Raw genomic sequence first — 26,587 nt, forward strand, 5'->3', positions numbered from 1 at the left:
TTTATTCCGTCCATGTTGCAAAAGTAAAATGTTTTTCTTTTGTATTTCACCACGGGGAAACACTATGAAAGAATATTTATGCATTTCATCATCAGCATCCTTAAATATATAAATAACTACAGGGACATTTAAGTTCATTTCTTGAACTCTTAGCCCTACCTTTTCATAGAGAGAGAGAAGCTATCTTATCTTGTTACATTAGGAAACTGAAAGTTTCACTTTCAGGAATTATTTGGAGGACCTATGTTTTATTTCAATAAGGTGATATGGCCTTGCACATATAAAATCTTCAGGTGTGTGTGTGTGTGTGTGTGTGTTGAACAGTCTTTGGAAGCAATGGAAAATTAATTTTTACCAAATTGAAGATGTAGTAACTTCACTGAATGCACAAATAACAGGCAGAGGTAATTGATTCCCAGTTTTGCAGGGTTGGGGGGTAGCTAAAGAAATATTTAGCAAAGTAATATAAAATCTTATTTTAGTCCTTTTTTTTACACAGAAATCTTTTCCCCAAACTTTCAATTAAGTGCTAATCCAGGTAGTTCTTCTTTTATCCCCCCAGTCTCTCTGTCTGCTGTTTTTCATGGCGCAGTGGAATAACTTTCCTAAAGAGGAAAATGTATTTTAAATAAAATGCTTGGATTTATACTTAAATCTGCAGGCAAATTAATAATCAAGTGTTAAACCTGGACATCCAATTAAACTCAGTGGATGGGACACATGAACTTAACTTCTTGTCTCAGACCTTACTAGAATGATACCAAAGGAATTTAAATGGAAGACAAATCCCCAGGGAGGGGATGGCAGAAGAAGAGACATCAATGAAAGAAGATATTTTGAAAAAAGGGAAGTGGATGCTTAGAATGTCACTCATAACTGCTGAGAATGGAAAAAGGCACAACAACACAGAGGGAGCTAATGACGTGAGAGAGCTGAATATCTCTGCTAAAGCCCTGTGTGTGCAGGACTCAGACATACCAGGATGCTACTCAGGATGCTCTAGCAAAAGGACAACACAAAGAAAAAAGAAGGATTTGAGAAACTGAATGTAGGGTGTCTAACACAAAATAGAGGTGAGAGGAAGTCCCAGAAAGACAGTGGGACAGCAAACTGAGAAATTACTCTATCCAGAAAAGAAAGAGGACAAAGGTTCTGAAAGGAGGTCTCTAGTGAAAAATAACAAGATTGGCGGATGATCTTATATGTTTGAGCATTTGGAAAAGGAATAACAAAATTAAGCCAAATCAAAAGCTAAACGAGGAGAAAATATTTTTAAAAGACATCTTACAAAGGACTCATTATCTCCAAAATATACAAAGAGCACATAAAACTCAACAATAAGAACACAAACAACCCAATTTAAAAATGGCCAAAGATCCCCTGATCCCCTAACAGACACCTCATTGAAGAAGATATCTTGAGAGCAAACAGGCATATGCAAAGATGCTCCAAACCATGTGTCACCAGGGAAATGCCAATTAAAACAACACTGAGATACCACTGTACCCCTTACAAGAAAAAAAAAAAAGTACATCTATTAGTCTGGCCGGAATCTAGAACACTGGCAACTCCAAACGTTGGTGAGAATGTGGAGCAATAGGAATTCTCATTCACTGTCAGTGGAAATGCAAACTGGTACAGCTACTCTGGGAGACAGTTTGATGGTTTCTAACAAAACTAAACACATTCTTATCATAGGATCCAGCAATCACATTGCTTAGTATTTACCCAAAGAATTTGAAAACATATTCCACACACAAACCTGCCACACCAATATAATACAGCTTTATTCCTGATTGCCAAACATGGAAACAACCAAGATAATCCTTCTGGAGGTTGATGGATAAACTCTGGTATATCCAGATGATAGAATATTACTTAGTATGAGAAAGAGATGAGCTATCAAGCCACGAATAAACATGAACAAACCTTACATACATATTACTTGAATAAGAAGCCATTTTGAAAAGGCTATTTAGTCTATGACTTCAACTGTAGTTGAAAAGGCAACTGGAAAGGGCAAAATTACAGAGAAAGTAAAAAGATCAGCAGTTTCCAGTGGTTAGGGGTGGAGGAAAGGCGTGAATAGAGGAAACACACAGGAATTTTGGGGAAGTGAAATACACTGCATGTTTATATAATGATGGATACATGTCATTATACATTAGTGCAAACCTACAAAATGTGCAATACCAAGAGTGAACTCTAATGTAAACTAAGGATTTTGGGTAATATGATGTGCTAACCTAGATTCATCAATTGTAACCCATGTACCATCTAGTAGAGGATGCTGATAATGGGCGAGGCTATCCATTTGTGAGACTAGAGGGTTTGTGAGAAATCTCTGTACCTTCCTCTTAACTTTGTTGTAACCTAAAAACTGCTTAAAAAAAAAACAAAAATTTTTTTAAAAAGCTAAACTGAATACCGAATGAAACATGATTCAAAACAGAACCAAAAACACGTCTTGACTCTAGAAAAAAAAATACAAGAAAAGAAATCAGTTCAGTTCAGTCAGTCATGTCTGACTCTTCATGGGTCGGACCCATGAACCGCAGCACACCAGGCCTCCCTGTCCATCACCAACTCCCGGAGTCCACCTAAACCCATGTCCACTGAGTCGGTGATGCCATCCAACCATCTCTTCCTCTGTCGTCCCCTTCTCCTCCCACCCTCAATCTTTTCCAGCATCAGGGTCTTTTCCAATGAGTCAGTTCTTCACATCAGGTGGCCAAAGTATCGGAGTTTCAGCTTCAACATCAGTCCTTCCAATGAACACCCAGGACTGATCTTCTTTAGGATGGACTGGTTGGATCTCCTTGCAGGCCAAGGGACTCTCAAGAGTCGTCTTCAACACCACAGTTTAAAAGCATCAATTCTTTGGTGCTCCGCTTTCTTCACAGTCCAACTCTCACATCCATACATGACCACTGGAAAAACCATAGCCTTGACTAGACAGGCCTTTGTTGACAAAGTAATGTCTCTGCTTTTTAATATGCTGTCTAGGTTGGTCATAACATTCCTTCCAAGGAGTAAGAGTCTTTTAATTTCATGGCTGCAGTCACCATCTGTGGTGATTTTGGAGTCCCAAAAAATAAAGTCAGCCACTGTTTCCACTGTTTCCTCATCTATTTGCCATGAAGTGATGGGACCGGATGCCATGATCTTAGGTTTCTGAATGTTGAGCTTTAACCAACTTTTTCACTCTCCTCTTTCACTTTCATCAAGAGGCTCTTTAGTTCTTCTTTGCTTTCTGCCACTTAAGGGTGGTGTCATCTGCATATCTGAGGTTATTGATATTTCTCCCAGCAATCTTGATTCCAGCTTGTGCTTCCTCCAGCCCAAGGTTTCTCATGATGTACTCTGCATATAAGTTAAATAAGCAGGGTGACAATATACAGCTTTTATGTACTCCTTTTCCTATTTGGAACCAGTCTGTTGTTCCATGTCCAGTTCTAACTGTTGCTTCCTGACCTGCATACAGGTTTCTTAAGAGGCAGGTCAGGTGGTCTGGTGTTCCCATCTCCTTCAGAATTTTCCACAGTTTATTGTTATCCACACAGTCAAAGGCTTTGGCATAGTCAATAAAGCAGAAATAGATGATTTTCTGAAATTTCTTGCTTTTTAAATTTTGAAAATTGTGTTGTTTTCACACATTATGATATGGTAGAAGAAGAAAAATTATTCAAAAGAGCTCAGTCCTCATTTACCATAGGACAACAGTCAGAATCCTTAAACAGCAGTTACAAGCACGTTACCTAGACATAAAAATGTAAATGCCAAAAGAACAGCTGAAATAGGAAAGAATTTGGTTAGGAGGCAGTTCTATTTAATTAAAAGCAATTTATAATATTTGATGTTGTAAAACTATGTGAATATTCTTTTGAGAAAAATAATCCAAATGAAAGCAATATTGGGAAGAGGCAAGTTCTTTTAAAACATCTTACAAAGCTTCAAATACATCATGGCAACATAATGAAGGCTTATTATAAGGTTCAGATTGTTTGAGGAGCAGTGCTTCTAGTGTTTTAATATATTTTAATACTAACAGAAATAGAGACTCACTTATAGCAGTTTGTAAATACTTTTACAAGAATGACTGTTCCTCTTAGTCTGAAAAATCCAGAGAGATGTTATAAAATTTTTAGAAGCCTTTTCTTTCTGTGTGGGGTGGTTTGGGGGTGGGGGGCTAAATTCATTTTGCAAAAGTATCTCAGCTTGGATTCTTGGATTCAAGCTTTGCACCCTATTTTAAAAGACATATTTGTCCTTATCATTATAGCAGCTGAGGAATAATAAGGTAAAGCAGTAGACAGCAAGTCCTACCAAATACATCTCTAGTCTTCAAAGACTGGAGAAAGCAAGCAGCAGAGGGACTGCTTATGATCACCAGACCATCAGACCTCCAATCAGGAGGGTGGGACATCACATGTTGTACCTGCAAAAACCCTTTTCAGCTAAACACAGGCACCATCCAAATCATACAATCTCAGCAGAGCCTGCGTTTTTAAGAGAGCTTTACATACTAACCTCTTCAACCAGCCGCATCCGGGAGTTAAGTGCTCTGGCGGGCACACAAACAAAGGCTCCGTGTTTCCTGTCACACCACAAGCTATTAGTGACATGAGCAGTTCTGCCCACTTCCCCAGCTCCGCATCAGCTGACAGCACTTTGTCATTTCCTCGCTCCCTAGCTCACTTTTCCTCTGAGTCAGTCCTGCAGACAACTGCAGTCTGCGTGAACACATACAGCCGTCCAGGAACATTCTTCCCGGGTATCACTCGAAACATCAGAACTTATTCCTTTGTTTTTAAATGCAAGTGCTCAAGGTCTCCATGAAAACAAATGTAATTTCAGATGTGTGAGCTCCAGATTATGACATCTGACCTTTGAATAATGCAAGGCTTAGGGGTACTGACCCTCAGAGCAGTCAAAAACCTAGGTATAACTTATAGTTAGTTGATCCTCCCTATCTGAGTTCTGTGTTCTTGGATTCGATCAATTGTGATCCTGTAGTATTATTTCCTACTGAAAGAACTTTGTATATAAATGGACCCAAGCAATTCAAACCTGTGTTGTTCAAGGGAAAACTGGTTTACCTCTGGAGTTCTACATGGGTCATATCTCTCTTCACCTTATTGTTATGTGCTGTCTCTATAAATCTTGTCTCTATACAATCTCCCTGAACTCCAGACTTGCATTTCCAAAACTTCTTCTTCCTTCCTCTCCACCCCAACGGTTAGTCAAAATTGATATTAAAAAACAAACAAACAAACAAAAAACTGTGTTTTTCCAGACTTGTTTCCTTTTTTTTATCCTGGCTAACAACTTAAAAGAAGCTGGGGTTTTTCTTCCATGTTCCCATCGGCACCCTGTTCTTAATTCTGTCAGTCTATTGAGGTTATCTTTTACATGTTTATCCACCCCACCGCACCACCAATAAGTTACAAGAGACTTGCAGAAAGGGACTGGGCAATACTGATCTTCACATCCCCAGCACCAGAAAAAGTGACTGATCCAGTAAGCATTTAGTAAATGGTTACTGAATGAATGGACTCTTCCATTTTCTTTTTTTGGTATTGAGTTCTGGACCATCTGCCATTTCGGTTATCCAAATTGAAAACCTTAGCAATACCCTCCTCTTTTTCCTCCTCTTTTCTATCAGCCTTGTCTCATGCTGTTCCAGATGCCTTTGGCCTGAATGCCTTTGCTATAGATAGCCTCCTCTCAGGTCTTTATACCCGCATCTATCCTCATTTCTGCTGCAAGAGAAGTTCAGCATGGAGACTTGCTCTGGTTACTGCCCTGCTAAAGAACTTTAACTGCCCCATCATTAAAGAACAAATCCTACCTTCTCAGCACTACATGTAAACCTTTCCTTCCATGTTGGTCTCTATGATCATTTCTTTGTACACTCTAGTCAGACTTTCAGAATCACCAAATACAGAAGCTGTACAGTGGCTGGGGATGGGAGAACAGAGGTCAGTAGATTGGGAAAGTACCACATTTGGTAGTTTTTCAAAAGAGATGATATGGAGACATGACCATTGTTAAACCTATGATAAAATACATATCTCAGGAAAAACATAAAATAAAGATAGAGTTTTTGAGAAAATTCTCAAGAGGGGCAACTTTATTTTATATGACTGCTCCCCTAACCAATGGCAGTGTCCTTCCAATGTACCTCCCAATATTAGAACTTTAGGTCACAAACCTAGAGGAGTGGGAGATGGGGGGAGGTTCCTGAGGGAAGGAACATATGTGTACCTATGGATGATTCATGTTGCTGCATGGCAGAAGCCAACAGAACACTGTAAAACAATTATGCTCCGATTAAAAATAAATAAATCTTAAAAAACTTTAGGTGACTATATACATCACACCTCTGGGCCGCACTCACTTCTGCCAGCATTAGCTCCCTACCCCTCCCTCCTCTCCTTCTTTGACCCAAGTAATTGTTTTAAAGGCAGATGATCACATGCTGCCTTATCTTGACATATTTTCTGCCTGCCCAGCTTGGGCTCTTCCTGTTTCCATTGCACTGTGTAATAATTCTATTAAATATTGTATTGAGATTAAATGTCTGTTCTCTCCATCCACAAACTATAAATATCTGGGGTCAGAGACAGTGCTTTCTCATCTTTGTAGCCTCAATACCTAGAAGAGTGACTGGTATCAGTTATGATATTTAATAAATGTTTATTAAGTGAGAGAACAGGCTATTCTTTTTTTGCTCTTTGGTTGTTGATCTATACCAGAGACCAGTCTGGGTTCTAACTGGAAATAACACACAGGGGACAAACTTCATTAAGGCAGCCATTTATAAAAAACAATTGATAGCGAATAGAATGAGTTCTTCATATTGACCAGACTAGGCTGCTCCTCCAGTTCCACTGTGACAGGGACTAGACTCATCTTTGAGAACAGATAGCCTTGCAGCTGTCTTTTTTCCTATTTTCATGCAGACTCAAGTCAAATGATGGTTCTATTTGTTGCTTCATGTTGGCATTTAGTCTGAGAACACTTAACACTAGTGCTCCTGAACCTGGAGTCAAATGGTATTTTAACAAATAAGTGAGCACATTTGGCTAGTATGGAAGTAGCCTTAGGAAAATTTTCTTGGCCAGAAAGTGTTTTTGTATGAAATTTTTATTGTCCCAAGATCATTTTTATTATCCCATTACTTCCATCTTCTCCAAGGATCACTTTATAATATGAGTTCCAACTTCTCAAGATCTCCTGGGGAACTCTGGCTCCATCTTTTGGCTTGGTCTATAACATGTTCAAAATCTGCTATGGTAAAAAGATATTTTTCAGACTTTGTAATAACTGAAGCCACTCATTTGTCAGCAGATTTTCATACATTGATGTTCTTAAAAGACAAAAGGTTTTGTTTTTTGACAAATTAACTTATATCTTAATTTTCTCTAAGTTAGCTTCCACTTATATCATTTGATTGAAACTCCTACCAATAACCTCCTACCACTTTAATTGAACATCTATAGTTTGCACTATGCAAAGGCTACTCTTTCTTAAGAAAAGTACTTATTTCTTTATCTGGCTGCCTTGAGTCTTAGTTGTGGCATGTGGGATCTTTCACTGTGGCATGGACTCTCTAGTTATGGTGCATGAGCTTAGTTGCTCTGCAGCATGGGGGATCTTAATTCCCCAGCCAGGGATCACCACAGATTTTTAACCACTGGACCACCAGAGAAGTCCCAAGACTACTCTTCTCCTGGCATCAATGCCTGTAATTCCTTTGGGGTACCTTTTCTTCTACCCATAGCCTATGTGCTTTAGTTGAGCTGATCCTAGCCTTAGTTTCAAGGGTAAATATGTAACATAAACATTAGCAACTCAACACAGGGCATGATCATCATGGGTTCTCATTAGAACCAATTCACACTAATACTTGAAGTGAGGTTTGAGGTTAAAAAAAAAGAGAGAGAGAAAGCTCCTTTTCTTTTTATGGGGTTGGACTTAAATAGATGTAGGCTAAGACTGCCTTTGCCATCTTGTCACAAGGAGGGAAACTTCTTCAGAAACTAGAGCTAAAGTTGGAAACAAAGCCAAAAGATGAAAAAAGAAAAACTGTGATTCTATTGATTGAGCTCCTAAATACAACAAAATCTAATAATAGAAACAGTGTTGAACTTTATAGCTGTGTGAAGGGATAAATTCTCTTTTGCTTCAACCAGTTCTATGGTTTTTCATTTGCAATGAAAAAGGCAATAATTTATGCATCATCAAAAAATATCAGTGGTATTTGCCAGAACAAATCATTTCCTTTTCAAATACGTGATACTCTTCTGTCTTTATGATTTTTTTCTGATCCTTCTTTAATCCCCCCTGTAATTCCTCTTTTTATGTAGCTTTAATTGTGGAATTTCAGGGTTAGAATGAATAAGGGGTTAACAAAACTAAAGTGTATTGAGATCCTTGGAAAACACATATTTTATATGTATAAATACCTATTAAAAGTGCAGATATATTTGTAGGAAATTATGTTTGGAACACTGCACTATTGATTAAACTGTTGTAAAACAGATGTTTTATGAAGAGAAAATAGATGTAAATTTGGCCTGCATACTATTACTTCCATCCTGAATGTAAAGAACTGAATATTAGTGAGGCACAGAATGAAGGTTTTCACAGTGATAATGCTTCTGATTGTAGTTTGGGAAAAAAAATAGGAAAACTGTGTTATTGCATTTTGATACTAGCACACTTTCTGGAAAGCAATTAAATTGCCTTGGCACCTCAGTTTTTAGAAAGCAAAAGGTTAGAAAATACAATAAAACTGAACATTATTTCCAAAAAGAACCGAAAGCCATTGGACTGTGAGATATTTGAAATCATATCAAAAAGCAGAATTTATGGCCCTATGAGTTATGAGAAAGGAAATTGAATTGTGTGTTTTATTTTTAAAACACGACCACTAAAAAGGTGTTTCCATAGTAACAAGGTCAATAGCACTAGCCACTGCAGACCTTCCTCTTTTTCTGATAGCAGGTTTAAAGATCTTTTTCAAATACCACTTTAAAAGCCCTATGAAAAAGTACAGCATTTCTGATCATTCATCTGAACAAAAATGAGGAAAAACACACATAGAGTATTGAATTTCTCATGTTTTATGGATTATAGGCATTCTAGGCGGTCACATTTTCAGAAAGAAGCCTGCCTGACTAGCTACTACGCCAGCCCCTGAACACAGGATTTGATTAGCCTGACCATAAATCTGGATAAACAGAAATTGTTTGCAGTAGTATTTAAACAGAAATAAAAGGCAGCACAGTATTAAAAACACACTTCTTTAACATCCAGATATTGGATTAGTTAAGTAAATAATCCCTGTTATTAGGAAAATTTCAAAGACTCGGATAAAATATGATATTAACATTAGAGGAAGGTTAAAACATACAGGTCACATATTGTTTACAACAGAAATAAATAGCTCTTTGGCCATAAAAAAATCAATTCATTTAGTGCCACCAGGAAGTGGCTTCTTCTTCCTCCTTCCTTTCTATCAAGATACAATGCACACATGACAGTTATTTCATCTTATTCCTCCCACTAAACTGTGAGTCCCTCAGAGCAGAGAGATTTTCTCTTTGTGTTCACAACAGTATCTCACACATTGTGTATGCAGAAGAAAATGAAAAAAAAAAAGTGAAGGATGAATCATGAAAAATAATGACACAACAGTTACTAAGATAAATAACACAAAATCTCTGGTCTATTTTTAGAAATGTGTCAGTTTAAATGTGTAGTCGTGATTTTCATCTCTTCAACTCAAGAAGCTCTAGATCTTCGTTCACAGGCTCACAATCATTAAGGAATAAACCCAATTGCATGGCCCCTACATCAATTTCTTCAGAATCTCTGCAAGTGGGGGTCTGGCATCAGCATTTTTTAAAGCTACTCAAGTAAGTCTAATATGAAGCAGAGTTGAACATCACTGTTTTAAAATGTTCTGCTGGGGCTCAACTAATGATATTTATTTACTTCCACCTTTTAGCTACTTGTTTTTTTCCCCTTCAATATTGCCCTGTAGAACTCTATTTATCAAATCTAGAACACCTTTTATTATAACTTGATGTATTCTCTAGAATTCCTTTTCATGATAAAAGCTTCAAATAAAATAGCTGTCTCATACAATTTAACATTTTGACCAAAAATTATTATTGTATTTTGTTTGATATTGCTATTAGCCTTTTACGGCTCTGAATTCAGCTTTTGAAAACCAGACCCCAGTACAGTACCAATATAATAGATGTTATGGGCTTCCCTGGTGGCTCAGTTGGTATCAAATCAGCCTGAAATGCAGGAAACTGCCAGCAAAGCATAAGATGTGGGTTTGATCCCTGGGCTGGGAAGATCCCCTGGAGGAGGAAATGACAGCCCACTCCAGTATCCTTGCCTGGGAAATCCCATGGACGGGGGATCTTGGCAGGCTACAGTGCATGGGGTTGCAAAAGAGTTGGATACAACTTAGTGACTAAACAGCCGCAACCACAAATAATAGATGCTAAGTGTATCTAGTAGAATTTAATATGTGCTTTTGTGCCTTTATGCTTACATTTCCAAGGCCTGTAATTCCTTTTATACTCTTACCTATCTGGAAAATTCAGATTCCTCTTTCAAAACTCCCAGATCATATTTTTCTTTCTCTAGGAAGCCTTCCTTAATTCGGACTATTAAGGACTCTCCAGCACTGCCACTGCCCCTCATTCATGCTTCCATTTTTCACTCCTAATACTGCCCTGTCATTTCTTCTTTTTAAAATAAATCCCTTCTCCATAGTTGATCATGAGCAACATGCAGTAGGCACGGCACAGCAAAACAGAAGCAATAGGCACTCAACAAGTGCTTATTAGATGAAAGAATATATGGCCACATTGAAGTGAACCAGGTACATTTCAAAAACACTATTGCTATGGACTGAATTGTGTCCCCCACAAAATCGTATGCTGAAGCGCTAACCTCCAGTGCAATGGTGTCTGAAGATGAGGGACTTAGGGAGATAATTAGGTTTAGAATTAGTGCCTTTATAAGAGGAGACACCAGAGAGCTTGCTGTCTCTCTCATGGTCTGCCACTGAGGACACAGCAGGGACGCAGGCTTCTGCAAGTCAGGAAGAACCCAACAAGCTGCCAGTCTCCAGAAGTAGGGGGCAATAAATATCTGCTATTCAAGTTACCCAGTCTATAGTATTTTGTTCTAGCAGCCCAAAGTGACTAATACAACTATAACCTGGGACTAAGTTATTTGAAGAGAAGATTAATATAAATATTATAGAAATATTTGTACTCTTCCCTTTTATTGAAATCCTTAAAAAATAATTGCTTTTTGTAAAGACCATATGAAATAAAGTTAGTTCAGATATTTCATACTTTTTTCAAATAAATTTAAGGCATAATTTTTGATATTTTCCTGGTAAATTAAGAAGCCTGACATAAGCATATATAGTGGAAAATGAAGTGATTTTGCAGAACAATGATCAGTAGGAAAAAAATGTTACCTTGAGGATGGCATTATCAATTATAGCTATTCACCAGGTTTTTTTTCTTAATAGGTAACATTAATTGAAGACCCAGCATGTTCCTTGTACTGTGTTAGACATTATATCTTAAATTAATTTTGTCTTATTTAGGATAAAGAAAATATTTAAGGTATCACAGCAACTCCACAATGTATTATTTACTAATTTATTCAACAAATATTTATTGTGCATTGTGGGAACCCAATTTTGTGTTTAAGGCCAATTTAAAGCTAGTTTCATTCTTGCATTCTCTTGGGACAACAGACATAAATTATCCAGTTCATCTGATAAATCTATTCTATAATCAAAGCATAAAAACTGTGTGGTTTAGATCAGTAGAACTTATACTTCAAATTTTACTGATAAGTAACATTTTTAAAATTTGGAGGACCAATGCCAAGTTTCTAACATTTTATTTGGCCAAATAATATAAAAAACAAATATTACTACCAAGTATCACTATCAGTTCACAAATGATAAAGCATTTTAATACAAGAAAAGAACACAATCTGAACAGAGAAAAAAGTGATTTTCAAGGAGACTATATTTCATTTAATAGAGAAAACATCCACTATATACTTTATCATTCTCATTTCAGCCTAGACTGGTGAAAATTTTGTTAAGAACAGATTCAACTCTGGGATAGACACAGAAATTTCTACCCTTTATCATCCTCTCCTTCTGCTATCTACCACTGCACTACCTTGTTCCTATTTCTCGCTATTCAAAATCCCTTCCTTATTTTCATTTTTTGAGCAGGTTATTAAAATAAGTAAACATGGTTTAATCTCATCAGTCATGAAGGGTCCAAGGGAAAATGTAGGTCTATTTTAATGTAATTGTTCTTGCATTTCATCAAATACTAAAGTTAAATGATGCTTCTGGTACTATCATAACTTTGTATTTCTGCATTTATAGTATATCATCTGAAAGCCTAAATGATGGGTATAAATCAAATATCAACCAAAAAAGCAAAGAAACTTACATGTGTGGACCCAGTGAAACTACCCTTGCCACTACAATTCCAAGAATCAGAGTTGTTAAAACTGTAGAAATAAGAGAGATCTGCAAAAGAAAATGTAAAGATATAGCATCAGTTTAGAATAGAGACAATTTAATTGAAAATATTAGGTGACTTACTTTTCACTTGACTAAATTTATGTAGCCTTTAGAATACAATTCTCTAGTAGTTTATTCTTACCAATTGTTGTTGATAATCTCAGGCATGTAAATTTTTATCAGATCATACTCTTTTTTTTCCCACAAATAGAACAAGTACCAAATAAGACTGTTTCATAAAGTGAAGTTACGTTTTCACTTTTTGTCAGGTTTTTAGTGCTGACTTGTGCTTTTTTTCGATCTATAATCGCTTTCTTGCTACTGTCGTTATCTTACACTGGCCCTTCCTACACACCATCCCCCCACACCCACCCACTCACACACATTTTGGGATGCATCTGCTTCTTCCTTTCTGCTTTCCAGCTCTATTAGTCCATTTTTTCCTATGGAGTTTCGCCCTTTGGTCTGTCCCAGCGGCTCAGTGGTAAAGAATTCACTTGCAATGCAGGAGACTCAGGAGACATGGGTCCAACTCATACCAGTATTCTTGTCGGGAAAATCCCATGGACAGAGGAGCCTGGTGGGCTGCAAAGAGCTGGACATGACTGAGAAGCAGCAGCTGTGCTTCCAGAGTCTTCTTTGCTACTTTCTCTCTCTTCTGTTACTATTTCAACAGGTTAAAATATAAACCGGCCTGTGTGTGTATGTGTTCTGTTCGCTCATTACATTAAATTTATGTTTTTACTCATTTTTTTATAATGAATAAACACATTTTAGGATTTTTATCTGATAAGAAAAATATAAAATTGCTTAATTTCATTTGATTGTCATTAATCTTATTTCTTGGGTTGTTAGTTTTAAACTAGAGCAGGTTTTATTACGAGTCCTCTGATCCACTGAGATATTAAGAAAAAAATCCCAAGGTCACACAGCAAGAAAGTGGCCGGAGGGGATTCAAATACGCAGCCTGACTCCAGATGAGTGTTCCTAACTACTTTGCTTTGCATTGGGAGATCTATTTAGATACTTCAGTATGACATTTGCAAGGGACATTTCGGGACAAAATGTTCAAGCGTTATCAATATGATAGAATATTAGCTTTCTTCTCATAAATGCCTTGCCTTTTGCTCTCAGAAGAAAGCATTTATGTCTATACTGAACATGAGAAATGGGAAATAGTTCATATATTTCAGATAATTCACCAAAAAAGTCTCTTTTAATACATTTTTATTTATTTCTGGATCCCTGTTATGTAAAGAAGACAGCATGGGCAGAAAACTGGAATATCATCTCCACTCTCAGCTCTGCCTGGAAGGAGAGTCTTCACCACTGTGTATACACACCAACATCACAGTGAAAAGTAAATTAATCAACTGTTAGATTTTTCAAAATAGATTGAAAAAATATATGACTCACTCTTTAAAAAAAATTTTGTTTTCCTCAGAATGCTTGGCATAATGTAGATGCAACACCAATAACATTTTGGGTAAAATACAAACATTTTATGAGAGTGAGGGAGAAAAATACAGCCAGATAAAGGCTAATGTATACAGCATATGTGGTGAGTTGAATACTTATTTGATTGGTTTTATTACAAATAAATCACCATTTTTCCTTAGCAGTAAGAATCATAAATATTGGCCAGATTCTTAATCAATCAATATACTGATATTTAAATTCACTGGATAAAAAATGGGCAGAACATTGTAATTTAAAAAAAAATAATTAAGCCATTTATAAAGCCAATTTACAACAAAAAATTAACTGATTCATTCTTACTTCATTAAAGTTAATTTACTTTTAAATTGTCTAAACTATCTACAAAAAAATGATTTTTTTTTCAGTAAATAGACTTGGTTTAAATACAGTTCTTTATATTTTCTAAAATTAGAGTGTTCTGTCTGATATCAGAATATCTTCCTTAAAAAAGGAAAAAGAAAGGGACCTATTCATTTCATATTCATCAAGTATTTAATTATCAGTTCTCTCAAATAAGATAAACTATCAAACAAAGTTTACTCTAATACAAGTATAAGTAAACTAAAAGAAACTAAAGATGAATACTGTAATTAAGAATTTGGTCATATAGGGAGTAGTTTTACAAAGTTAATGCAGGTAACGTAGTGCATCTCTTTGCCTATTTAAAATGTAAAAATTACCTTTCCAAGCTTCGCTATATCTCGATACAAGGACAAAGGCAGAGTAAAGACAACCGTGGAAAGCACAATAATGAAATGGCGACCAATAAGCAAGTTTTCAGGATCAACTGAAATACAATAATGATTATATAGTGTTTATAGATATGAGTAACACCAGTGACCCAAGTAGTCAAATATTTAATTATAAAAATGACAATTACTATAAAGTGATACATAAATGACAATTTTGAATAAATTTCATAGAGCCATGAAACTTATTCATGGTTTTATGAAATAATAACATCAAGGATTAACTTATAACTCAAATAATGTTATAGTATTTTGCATTCACATTATTTTAGTAGCCCCCAAATCAGGTTTCCCGCTTATATCTTCCTTTGTCCCTTAAGGGTATATTTCCTACTGGAGATTATGTGGATTAGAAGAGGAACTTTCAAAACAAAAAGACTCACAATCTCTGAATTACTCAAATAGCCATGATATGGTGAAAGGATGAACAGGGAGTGGAGCTGTGGCAAATTTTGAAAAGGTCTGTTAAAATGTTCACAGAGGCTTTTTCATAATCAAGTCAAACAGGAAACAACCCAAATGCCCCTCAACTGAATGACAGATGAACTGTTTATATCTATATAACAGAAAACTCCTCAGCCAAAAAAAAAAAGAGAAGAAAAAAAGTACATCACTAACAAACCCCCAAACAAATTTAATATACTAAGTGAAAGAGGCCAGACCCCTAAAGGCTAGCTACTACAAGATGCCTTCTCTTTGGCATTCTGGGAAAAGGAAAAGCAGGACAAGAAGTCAGATCAGTAGTTCCCAACCGCTGGAGATGAGGGAAAGTTTGACAACAAAGGGGAATGAGGAAAATTTGGGGAGATAATAGAATTGCTCTATATTTTGATTATGGCTGTGGTTGTATGACTGTATAATTTGCCAAAACTTATAAAACTATACATGAAAAAGGGTTAGTTTTACTACATTAAATTATATTGTAATACAAATAATGGGGACAAAGGTTAGCTTGCTTATTTAAGAAATGCTGTAGCATAAATCGTACATGAAAAGTGATATACAGAGAGTTGGTGATATGTAGCATTTATGTAGCATAAATAATAATATTTAAATAGCTAAATTAGAACTAAACTATACATAAAGGTGGATTAATACTTTAGAATCAGATTGGATCATAGATATCCCTGGATATCTGAAGTCATCCAATTCCTCCACTTGCAAATACTTTACTTTCAAATTATTATGATTAATTATGAATAACTATATAAAATAATTAATTAATAATAATAATAAAATATATTGACGTACCTCCAGGGATTCTTTGGAAAACTTTGCTCAAAGTATCTCCAGTTATTATGTTGTAACTTATCATGGCTAAAAGCATAATTAAAACAACAGTCACCAATAAGTCATCATATATTTCACCTTGAATATTTTGAAAGTAATCAGTTATTACTTCTATAATATTGGCATAAGCTTACTTTCAAATATTTATTTTGATTACAAATACATTAAGACTTTAAAAATAACTAGACAGCAGATTTGTGGGAGAATATCAATTTGTATTACAAAGATTTTCACTTTTATTCTTTTCAGAACATCTTTAAATAATAGTGAATTTTGGTAGGCATTTAAAATGCGATTTGTTCTGTTATTAAAGTTCAGTGTCCAAATACTCTTTAGGAACACACATATTGCTCAAAGTGAGGAAAAATAATAGAAAATTGTGAAGACTTCAAAAGTAGTATTTGGGGGAAATATATTCTTAGCCTTCTGTAGAGACATAAGGAACCTGTGGCTTGAACACCAGCTTCTGAGTTATTAGTTTTTAAAATGAAGTCAATTTAGCCATTGGTGAATGTTAACACATTACTTATTTTAGAAATATTGGGTGCAAACTTAAAGTAGCATGTTGGCCTTGGACGTGACTTCCACAAATCCTTAGCTTTTCAAAAAAAATTTTAGCTTAGAAGAAATCTATTATTTCTCTCATTTACTTTTATTCCCAGATCATTCTATAGGGTTGGTCAAAAACATTTGTTTGGGTTTTCCTATAATAGCTTATGGAAAAATCCAAATGAATTTTTTGGCCAACCTAATATTCTTCACCAAACTAGGGAATCACAAGCATTAATCCAGTGAAAATCACCCTCACTTTATTTCAATGAAATACTTAGAAAACAGACCAAAAGGAACAGAAAAAAATGGAAAAATAGCTAAACACTCAGTGTGGAAAATATTTCAACTATTTGTATTCTTTAATGACTAACAACTATTCAAATGATTTTATTCAGAAATGTTGTGCATTTATGAAAGTAATTATAATATTCATGTTCATATTCATCCTTACCAATGAAAGGATACAAAAATTGTAGAACAGAGAGTAAGAGATATCCTGGAAAGCCAAAAGTTCTATTGACCAAAGACTGGTAAGTGTCTGTTCCAGAAAGCGCAGCTCCTTTTATCAATAAAATGAGGGAGAAATCTGTGGCAAAAATAACCATTAAACAAATGTCAGATTAGGTTTAATATAAAGGTTTTTTAAAAAATATTTTGACTTAAAAATTCAAGCTTCAAAGAAGAGTTCAGTGCTAAAGTAAATTACCATGGTAAGGCTTACTTTATTTTCATAAAACGTTATCTTTCATGAAACTGTACTGCTTCCAGTTACATATTTTTTAATCAAGATGCAAATAGACTTAACATATCCATGCAATGAACTAGACAGAAGAGGGTATGCAGACTAAAGTTAAAGCTTCAGTTTTCTATTTCACTTTCCTAACATAACCAATGCAACAACTATTAATAGGATGTGGCTCAAATGTCCAAGCAACAGAAGGTAGATTATCCAATATTTCACAGGCATTCAACATGTGAAGACAGAATAAAATGTGTTGTTAAACATTCAGAAAAAAGTAGATTGAGGAGAATCAGATAATTTGCTTCATAACAGAGTACAATTAATATCTTTACTTTATCGTTATTATGGTTAGCAGGCTACTCTAAGAATTTTTTTGAAATTTACTGTTTAGAGATTTAAGTTCCAATTTTAGAGTTGAAATTTGAAAAGTTACTCTCTCTCTCATTTAACTCAATGCTTTTTGAATACCTAGAGAACAACACTGCAGCAGTACTGGGTACACAACTATGCAAAAGGTATGATTCTTAGTTTTTAGTGTTGCTCATATTTCTATTACAAGTGATTTTTTTTGTCTTTTAAGTTATTCGGAAATGTATTAGAGTACAAAGAAGAAAATACAAATCATCACAATATCATTTCCACCTTGATTCTCTCACGTCTTTGAAATTTCTTTTAACAAGTTCATCAATGAGCTCCAAGTTGATAAATCCAATTGAAACCTCTTAAATATTAATTGTATTTGCCTTTTCAGTAGCATTTTCCTTTCTGACACCAGTTTCTCTTGGATTTCCTTCTACCTTTTGAGCCATTTATACTTAGTTTTTTCACCAGTTTCTTTAACTCTTCCAAATCCTGGATTCTGGGGTTATTTTTTCCTTACTCTTCCAGATGTCCTACTGTGATCTTATTCATGGCCATGACTTCAATTTTCACACAGATGTTAGTAACTCCTGAATTTGTATCTCCAGTCAGGAATTTCCCAAAACTCCAGATTTCTGTATCTAGCTGTCTAGTAAATATTTTACCTTGAAGATCTTGTAGGCATCTTGATTTAGGTGTCCAAATTCTAATTTATATATTTGTCCTGGAGCCTGCTTCTGCATTCATATTTCTCCAAACTGTGAACAGTATCAAGAGAAACTTGAGAGTCACACTATATTTCTCATTATCCACCACCTTCTATTTTCCTTTGGTCACTAAATCCATTAACTACTGCATCATAGATTATTCAACTGTATCTCCTCATGTCTAATCTCTAACCTGCTTTAAGGGTTTACACCTCTATTACTTCTTGCCTGGATTACTGCAAACACTCCTAATAGTTCTCTCATTCACCATCTTCTCCTTATCTACTTTCCAGACATTTTCTCTCTTGCCAGATAAATATGACCACAGCATAAATTCGACCATGTCTTCTGCTTAAAATCCTCCAGGAAAATCCTCTAATGATTTTGAATAAAAATTAACTTTTTCATAATTTTTCTCAGAAAAAAACATTTACTAGCTGTGGGATCTTGAATGCAAGTCTGAGTCTCATCTGAAAAGTAAGGCAATACCCTAACCTTGAAGTCTATGAGGATGATGTGATGGTATTTAAATGCCTACCACAATGCCTGGCATGCTACAGATGCTAATGGAAGGAAAACTTGTGCTATTTTTAGTTTTCTATTTTCTATAGGCTGCATGTGATGTGAGAAAAAGCATTGCATTTGGAATCTGATGAGAATGACAGTAATGATGATAACCACAAAAACACTAGCAAATACTTAACAACACTTTCTGTGGGTAAGCCTTTTCCTAAATGCTTTATACTTATTGACATGTTTAACCATCACTAAAACCCTATGTAGATGCTATTACAATCCTCCATTTGACAGATGAGAAAAGTGAGGCACAGAAGCTTAAGCAAACTGCTAAACATCACAGGGCTCATAAGGAAGAGACAGGACTCAGACCCTGGTAGTCTAGCCCCAGAATCCATACATGCATTTAACCAAAATCTCAACTCTGTTGCCAGTAACTGCTGACCATAGGCAAATCATTTTAACCTGCCAAAGTCTCAATTTCCACCTTCATAAAAAGTAGAACATGCACACCTACCTCATGGAGTCAGAAAGATTAACTATAGTGGCTGCATCATGCTTAGTATCTAGCTTGTCACCAGGAAATGGTAATGATTATCATTACAAGGGAGGCTTCACAAATGCCTCTGCAAACCTCTCTAACTTTGTATATTCCCTCTTACCAACATCAACCCTATACTTTAAGCAGACAGAATGACTTACACGTTCTCTTTTGTATTTCCACATTTCCATCAGCTTAAAGCATCCTTCTATTTTCTTTGCTCACTCACATTTTTTCAAAAACAGTCAGTGAAGGGGTCTTTTCCTCCCCAAAACATGCCTGTTCCTTTGAGGCTAGGTTAAATGCCAGAATCCTTATTGTCACGTACATATTTATATTATGGTATTTTTTTATGAAGTATCACAACTATATGCTTTTTTTTCCTGCCTAACATACTACATTGTAAGCTTCATTGGCAGGAAAAATGTTCTTTATTGCTATAATGGCAGCAGTGTTAGTAAAACTCTAGTGAATGAATCAATGATCAGCAAAGCAAGATTGCTAGATGTCTACATATCTGATAGAAATTTAATATGATAAGCGACCTAATAAATAAATTTTAAAATATTCTACAAGCACCAATGACATAGTAATTCATCCTATATCCTTTGTTTAACAGTAGGAAAAGCTTCACATAAGAGTTGAGTAGTGTCCTGAGGATAAACAGGCTTTTACTAGGTAGAGAAGAAAAAATAATGTCAAGCAGGGGGACTATCCATAGGTAGTCAGTGTGAAGGCATAGTCTATATGTGGGTAATGGGATCATACAGAATGGCTAAAATCCAAGTCCCACACAAGGCGGTGACAATGACAGGGTGAAAAGAGAGGTCAGATTAGTAAGGGTTGAGACTAAAAGTGCAGACTGCGCTGAACCACGGAAGAATTTAAATGAATTTTTTTTTCTACGGTCATAACAAAGTCTTGGAACGTTTTGACTTGGGAAATAACAGATCAGGCTGAAGTTTTATAAAGATAACTCTTTCAGTAATACGGAGAGACCAGAAAGTTAAAGATATAGGCTAAAGGCAGGAAAATTAAACAGCAACTTACTGGCCAAGGAAGAGAATCAATGAGGACTGGTAATAGGAGGTAACCAATTTCACAGATGCTGTAAAGTTTTGATGAAGAACTGTGTGCTTGGAATGAGACTGCTGAATTTTACAAAAGTTCAAAATGTATTGCTTAAAAGTAACAATTTGCTAAGAATTTAGTAAATAATAGATGCTTTTATTTAAATGTAAAATATAGGCTATAAATAAATCTCTCAAAAGTTTTAGGAATCTCAAATATCAATCATTATAACATTTCCTTTCACTATAACATTTTGATCTCGCTTTAAATATATTATATGCAAATCACAGATAAACCATGAACGAATCTGTGTTACTCAACAGGTGAATTTTCTTTTACATCGTTACACAGGCTTAGACAATAAAAATTATTTTTCTCTAATCAACAAATATGAGAACCTTAAAACAAATTAAAAATCATTTTCTGTAAATATTTACAATTCTTTCTTCTTCCCCAACATTTCACAAACATGAAAACAGAACTTAGAAACACCACTTGTTGAACTGGACATGTCTCATTAAAAAGACAAAGGCCTTAAAAAGACAAAAGAATAATTGTAGAGATAAACAATTGTATAATTGCAGTGTCAATTTAAAGAACAACTCAATATTATAACCCTATTTGTAGATTTTGCTCTTAAAATCCTAATTAAGAAACAAAAAAGAATCATAGTCTACAATTTTTTTTTTTTGCTTCTGCATGGTCATCCTTTATTTATCAAAACTAAGCAAGGATTTTCATCATGCAACTAAATTAATAAGATTAACTAATTTCCACTGATTAGTAATTTCACAATATATGACTTGGGAAAGACCTGCTCATAGACACTGCTGTAGGTTTACATACAGCATCAGTTGAAAAACATTCACATCATGATCTGTGTATGTATAATGTGACTTTGCTTTAAGAAACTATTCATTCTCAAGTGTTGGTTGAGATTTTAGGTGATATATATTTAATTTTTTTTTCTACCTTCTGGTTTACAATGTGTGCAAATGTTCACAGTGCATTTAAATAAGCCATGGTTATTATGCTTGGGAGGAAATTAATTATTTGTTCGTACTGATTGACTGGGAAACAGGAAATTAAAAACAAGGGTAAATCCTTGAATGGGATTTTTTTAGTATGCTAAATGTTCTCTTGAATAAAATAAAAATTAAATACCAGCAACTCTGAATAAGCACCAAGTTATAGATTTCCTATTACTTAAGCTACAAATTAAGAGCTGTAGAAGCTAAAAGCAGCTTAGGTTTGGGGGGTTGGGGGTAGTGAGAAGACAGCAGGGAGGAAGGGAGTGTAGGTTCTGCAGCAATCTTCACTTTATTCCTCAGCCTCAGGAAAGATGGCTGAGTTACAGGCTGGTTTTGGAAGACTGAGATTTTATAGGGAATGGCATCTTAGAGTCTCCAGAAGTAGAGCTAACACAGAGACTCTAGGGCATGGGATTTGAGGCAGCACTCTCAGGAGATGGAGAGTGAACAGATAAGCCAGGTGCACACCGGAGGCAGCCCAGCCCTGCGGGGGTGGCGCTCTGCAGCTCCAGCTGCACCACACGTGGGTCCCTCCTGGAGGCAAGGAGGCCAGCTTCGGGGTTTCCAGCAGTCATTTGGGGAAATGATGGCTCCGACTGATAGCCTCACAGGAAGGCGACACTCTTGAGGCCCAGGTTGCCTCTCTGCAGAAGGGGACCGCTGAGGTATTTTGCATCACCTGGTAAAAGGTGATCACACAGAGCAGCCCACAGCAGCCACCTCTGCAGAGGTGGGGAGGATGTGTCACAGAGACCCCAAGGCAGAGGAAAGCCTCTTTGTCATGAGGGGTACTGGGGGGCGACAGGGCAGGGGTGCGAACAACAGTGAGATAAGATGACTAGTTGTAAAGCCTGTACTTGGATGGGGAAGCGGCCAAACGTAGGTGTAAATGAACTTATCACATGCAAAGTGGGAAGCAGGACGAAAGGGATACAGAAGTGCCTTACTGCTGCCCTTGAAGACTGGCAGGGGTGGTGGTGGTGTGGGGACCCCCACTGGCTGAGAACCGGGCTCTTGGTGTCACCTGCATGAACAGAGCTTGAAAAGGTTGTTCATTCATGTGCACCTGTCTATATTTTTTGTGGGAAAGGAATTCCTGACATCTATATTTTCAGAGTACAGTCTCAGCCTTAATCAGTCTTTAAAATGACTCCTCCACCTACCACTATTGGCAAAAAGTGAAAACGGCACATGAAAAGGATTTAGACCTAGTAATATACAACATTCTTCTAATCTGTTCAGAGGATTAGCAAGAAAAGTAAATCTCCTCAGTCATAAATGTCTAAATTCTTTAGGATTCCTTGATGTACTTTTTAGTTAGGAAATTCAATTACAGGGGACGTGTATTTGTGTGTTTGTGTAAAACAATCATTGCATGATTTAAGTTGCAGGAATAAGCAATTATATAGTAATTTTTACCTGTAACATATGAAACCCAGAATAAAAGCAATATTCCCAGAGGAAAGCCAGCTTGCTTCATTGAATAAGGCAAACCTGGAAAAAAAATATGCGCCACCCATCACATTAATAAAACATACAAATAGAGAGATTTTTCCCCAATTACCGTATAAAATAGGTTAAGTATATTAACATATTTATATGAGATAGTTGTAAACAGTGCATATGAATACTAAAGTTAAATGTTAGCATATTAATACTTATTTCAGGATCAAATGTTGTATAAGTTAAGGACATGTCAATAGAGTGAGTTTATGAGGTAGAAGAATATGATAAGAAAGCATCAAATAAAAAACAGATGCCAGTTCACACAAATAATGTTCACTTTAGGGTTTTACCAGAATCTGCCTGCAATGTGGGAGACCTGGCTTCAGTCCCTGGGTTGGGAAGATCCCCTGGAGAAGGGAAAGGTTACCCACTCCTGTATTCTGGCCTGGAGAATTCCATGGGCCGTATAGTCCATGGGGTCGCAAAGAGTTGGACATGACTGAGCGACTTTCACTTTCAGGGTGCGGGGACACATGACCTAGAATATGTGGGGAGTAGTGACCCAGAGCTCTCCTTACAGGCTGGCTGGGAAAACAGAGACAATGATGAGTATAGAAGGTTTGGGGGACTCCTCCAACAGTCCAGTGGTTAAGACTTCACCTTTCAATGCAGAGGGTGTGGGTTTGATCCCTGGTCAGGGAGCTAAGATTCCATATACCTCCCAGCCAAAACACCAAAATATAAAACAAAAGCAATACTGTAACAAATTCAATAAAACTTTAAAAATGGTCCACACCAAAAAAAAATCTTAGGGAAAAAAAAAAAGAGAATAGAAAAGTTATGAGATTCTAGGAAAGACTAACTCTGGGGTCAAGATCGGCAACTCTGTAGGAAAAGGAGAGGAAAATAAGAAGGCAAAGGTATTTTTTATAAAGCTGAAGTGAGTATATAACATTATTTATTATGAACTTTTTTGGGGGGGAATGGGCAATTTTTAATTTTGTATAATGAAACATTTAAAATAAAATGTACATAAACTATTTCCACCTAGAATGCTTTATTCCCTGAAAACCTTCCCCTTTAAAAAATCTGTTGAGCCTAATTAAGAGGTACTTTTCAAGACTGCTGACATGGATCAGCTTAAAGTATTCATATTAGGAATTAACTCTGGAATTCTGCCTACACCTCCACGGCACATGGAGACAGAATTTCAAACAAGTCTTTGCCCCTACTTGCTATTACTTTGCGTCAGTTCCTACATTTTATCTACCATATGAAAAAAATTGTCTATATATGGAAAGTAAAATCAAGAAACACATCAATTTGAGAAAGTTAAGAGAAGTAACTCAATCCAGATGACTGTGACTAAGAGGTCAAAACTTTACAGGGAAAAAGTAATAGTCTTAACGAGCATCTGCAGGATTTTGATTTGTCTCAGCTTTTCCTTAAATTGGATGTTTTCAAATAACAAAAAGAATAATAAGCACTGAAAAAAAAAGCTGCCTTTATTATTATAATGCAACACACTTAATTTTGCCAGAAATTTACCCCTGGCTTCAGACTGGGAAAATATGAGCTGCTCTTTCAATTCTGATTACTTGGCTCCTTTGTTTTAAAAATCCATTTAAAAACAATTTCTGTTTATTGATTACAGTTAAATATCTCACAACAAGATTGTACTTTAAATTTTAATACTATATAAATGGTAAGGAAATATTACATGGATTTGATTTTTCATAAGATTGCTATGTTTTCACATTAAACTTTTGTATCTGCAATATATCCAAATATCTGGAGGTTTTACACCTCCAAAAGGTTATAGAAAGATGATTCAAGTAACAGTAGACATTCCAGAAACAGGGAAAAAAGTAAACTTGGTAACATTATCAACTGACATACAGCCCATGAAAAAATTTTTTTAGTTATCTTCCATCTGCAGCTTCACCTTAATCTACCACACAGGGAGGATACTTTCAAATGTAGAGAGAGTGTATGAATCACCACCCCATCTTTAGTATAAGAGACTGATGGTGTGCACACTGGAAAACAGGGAGGCTTTTATGAAAAGAAAATTACCAACTTTATAATTTAAATTTTTTTTCCTTTAAAAATAATCTGTGAATGCTAGCAACATAATAAATGTTTTCAATTTGGCCTTTTCACTGAAAAATTAAAAAAAAAAAAATCAAACACTTACCTATTATACCAGACCCTATAATCGAGTTGACAACATTAAAAACGGCAGCAGACTGACGACAAATTTTCCCTTTGTGCTTATGTTCAGAAACCAGGGTTTCTCTGTCATCTCGATGGCTCTATTTCAGTATATAAAAATGCGATTAAATAAAGACTTAGATCAAAAATTTTGAAAATTTTAAGATAAATACGCAATGTAGGAGACTAACACGATATTAGTAATAATAAATAATGTCAATAACGATAAGAAGATGAAGATAATAATAAAAAGTAACAGTAATATCTAGTAATTCAGAGCTTGTGAACACACTCTCTCCTAAACTGTGCTGATTACAGCTGTGCCAAGTTCGTGGACTGTTGCATGAACTCCTAGGGTACAGGATCTCCCAGGAAGCAAATGATGTGATTTTGTGTGTGTGTGTGTGTGTGTGAAATGAAAGGGGTTATATTGAAAAGCGCCTGACAAAAAAAGAGAAGATCAAGACAAATTTTTTTTCTCCTGAGAACCTTGTTGTTCAGTCGCTGTCGTGTCTGACTCTGCCATCCCATGGACAGCAGCCCGCCGGGCTTCCCTGCCCTCCACTAGCTCCCGGAGTTTGCTCAAACTCATGTCCATTGAGTCGGTGATGTTACCTAATCATCTCATCCTCTGCCGCGCCCTTCTCCTCCTGCCCTCAATCTTGGTGCTAAATCAAGACCCCAGGTGAAGGCAGCCGAACTCCTGCACGTGAAGGCAACTTCAGAACCTGTCCCAGCTCGTTTTACCTGCGGCGGGATGACGGGCCGCTGCCCCGGGTAGCCCATGGCTGCACCCGGGTCTCGGGCAGGTGGAAGGTTCGCGGGCGCGGGACCTCGACTCCTCCGCGGCCTCCGAGGCCGGCGTCAGCGCGCCGGGAGAGTCGGGTTGAGGCTCTGCGGGAGCAATTCGCCCCACCTCCCGCGGGCTGCCGCCCCGACTCACTTGGCCGCTGCAGTCGAGGCGCTTTCCCCTCCGGGTTTGCCCAGACAAATGCACCTTCCTGCTGAGGCGGAGATGCGACAGGGTGTTTGTTTCTGAAAGAGGGCAGCCCTCTCTCCCCGTATTTCGCCCCTCCCTCTTTTTTTTTTTTTAACCCTCCCACCCAACTTCCAGTTACCAAGTACAGTTTATTGTGCCCACGCTGACCTGCCCAGATGGCACAAAGAGTTAAGATGGCCTCATTCTAGTCCATTCCCAAATTAGCTGCTCCTTGGCTGGCATCTGATACCCAGGTAAGAAGGCATTTATCCTGGCTCCCATGGAGTGTGTTTTCTATTGCCACCTTCT

General features: G+C 36.4%; 1 protein-coding gene across 5 annotated transcripts in view; it reads right to left on the minus strand.

The window, feature by feature from the left end:
* The window catches only part of SLC38A11 (solute carrier family 38 member 11), a 56,563-nt gene extending 30,241 nt beyond the window's left edge, over window positions 1-26,322 (minus strand). For 2 of the 5 annotated variants that reach the window (XM_043488331.1, XM_043488330.1), the window contains exons 1-7: window positions 26,047-26,313; window positions 25,283-25,400; window positions 23,059-23,133; window positions 17,123-17,257; window positions 16,081-16,146; window positions 14,761-14,867; window positions 12,528-12,607 (exon numbers count right to left, since the gene is read on the minus strand). In XM_043488331.1, the coding sequence (XP_043344266.1) occupies window positions 12,528-12,607; window positions 14,761-14,867; window positions 16,081-16,146; window positions 17,123-17,257; window positions 23,059-23,133; window positions 25,283-25,400; window positions 26,047-26,085 (620 nt within the window). In that variant the 5' untranslated portion in view covers window positions 26,086-26,313. Of the gene's footprint in view, window positions 1-4,530; window positions 4,676-12,527; window positions 12,608-14,760; window positions 14,868-16,080; window positions 16,147-17,122; window positions 17,258-18,438; window positions 18,532-23,058; window positions 23,134-25,282; window positions 25,401-26,046 lie in introns of those variants that run through there. The other 3 variants (XM_043488332.1, XM_043488334.1, XM_043488335.1) reach the window with 3 other exon arrangements.
* Between the last annotated feature and the right edge of the window lie 265 nt (window positions 26,323-26,587).

This window comes from Cervus canadensis, chromosome 15 (genome assembly GCF_019320065.1).
Source record: "Cervus canadensis isolate Bull #8, Minnesota chromosome 15, ASM1932006v1, whole genome shotgun sequence".
Taxonomy (NCBI): Eukaryota; Metazoa; Chordata; class Mammalia; order Artiodactyla; family Cervidae; genus Cervus; species Cervus canadensis.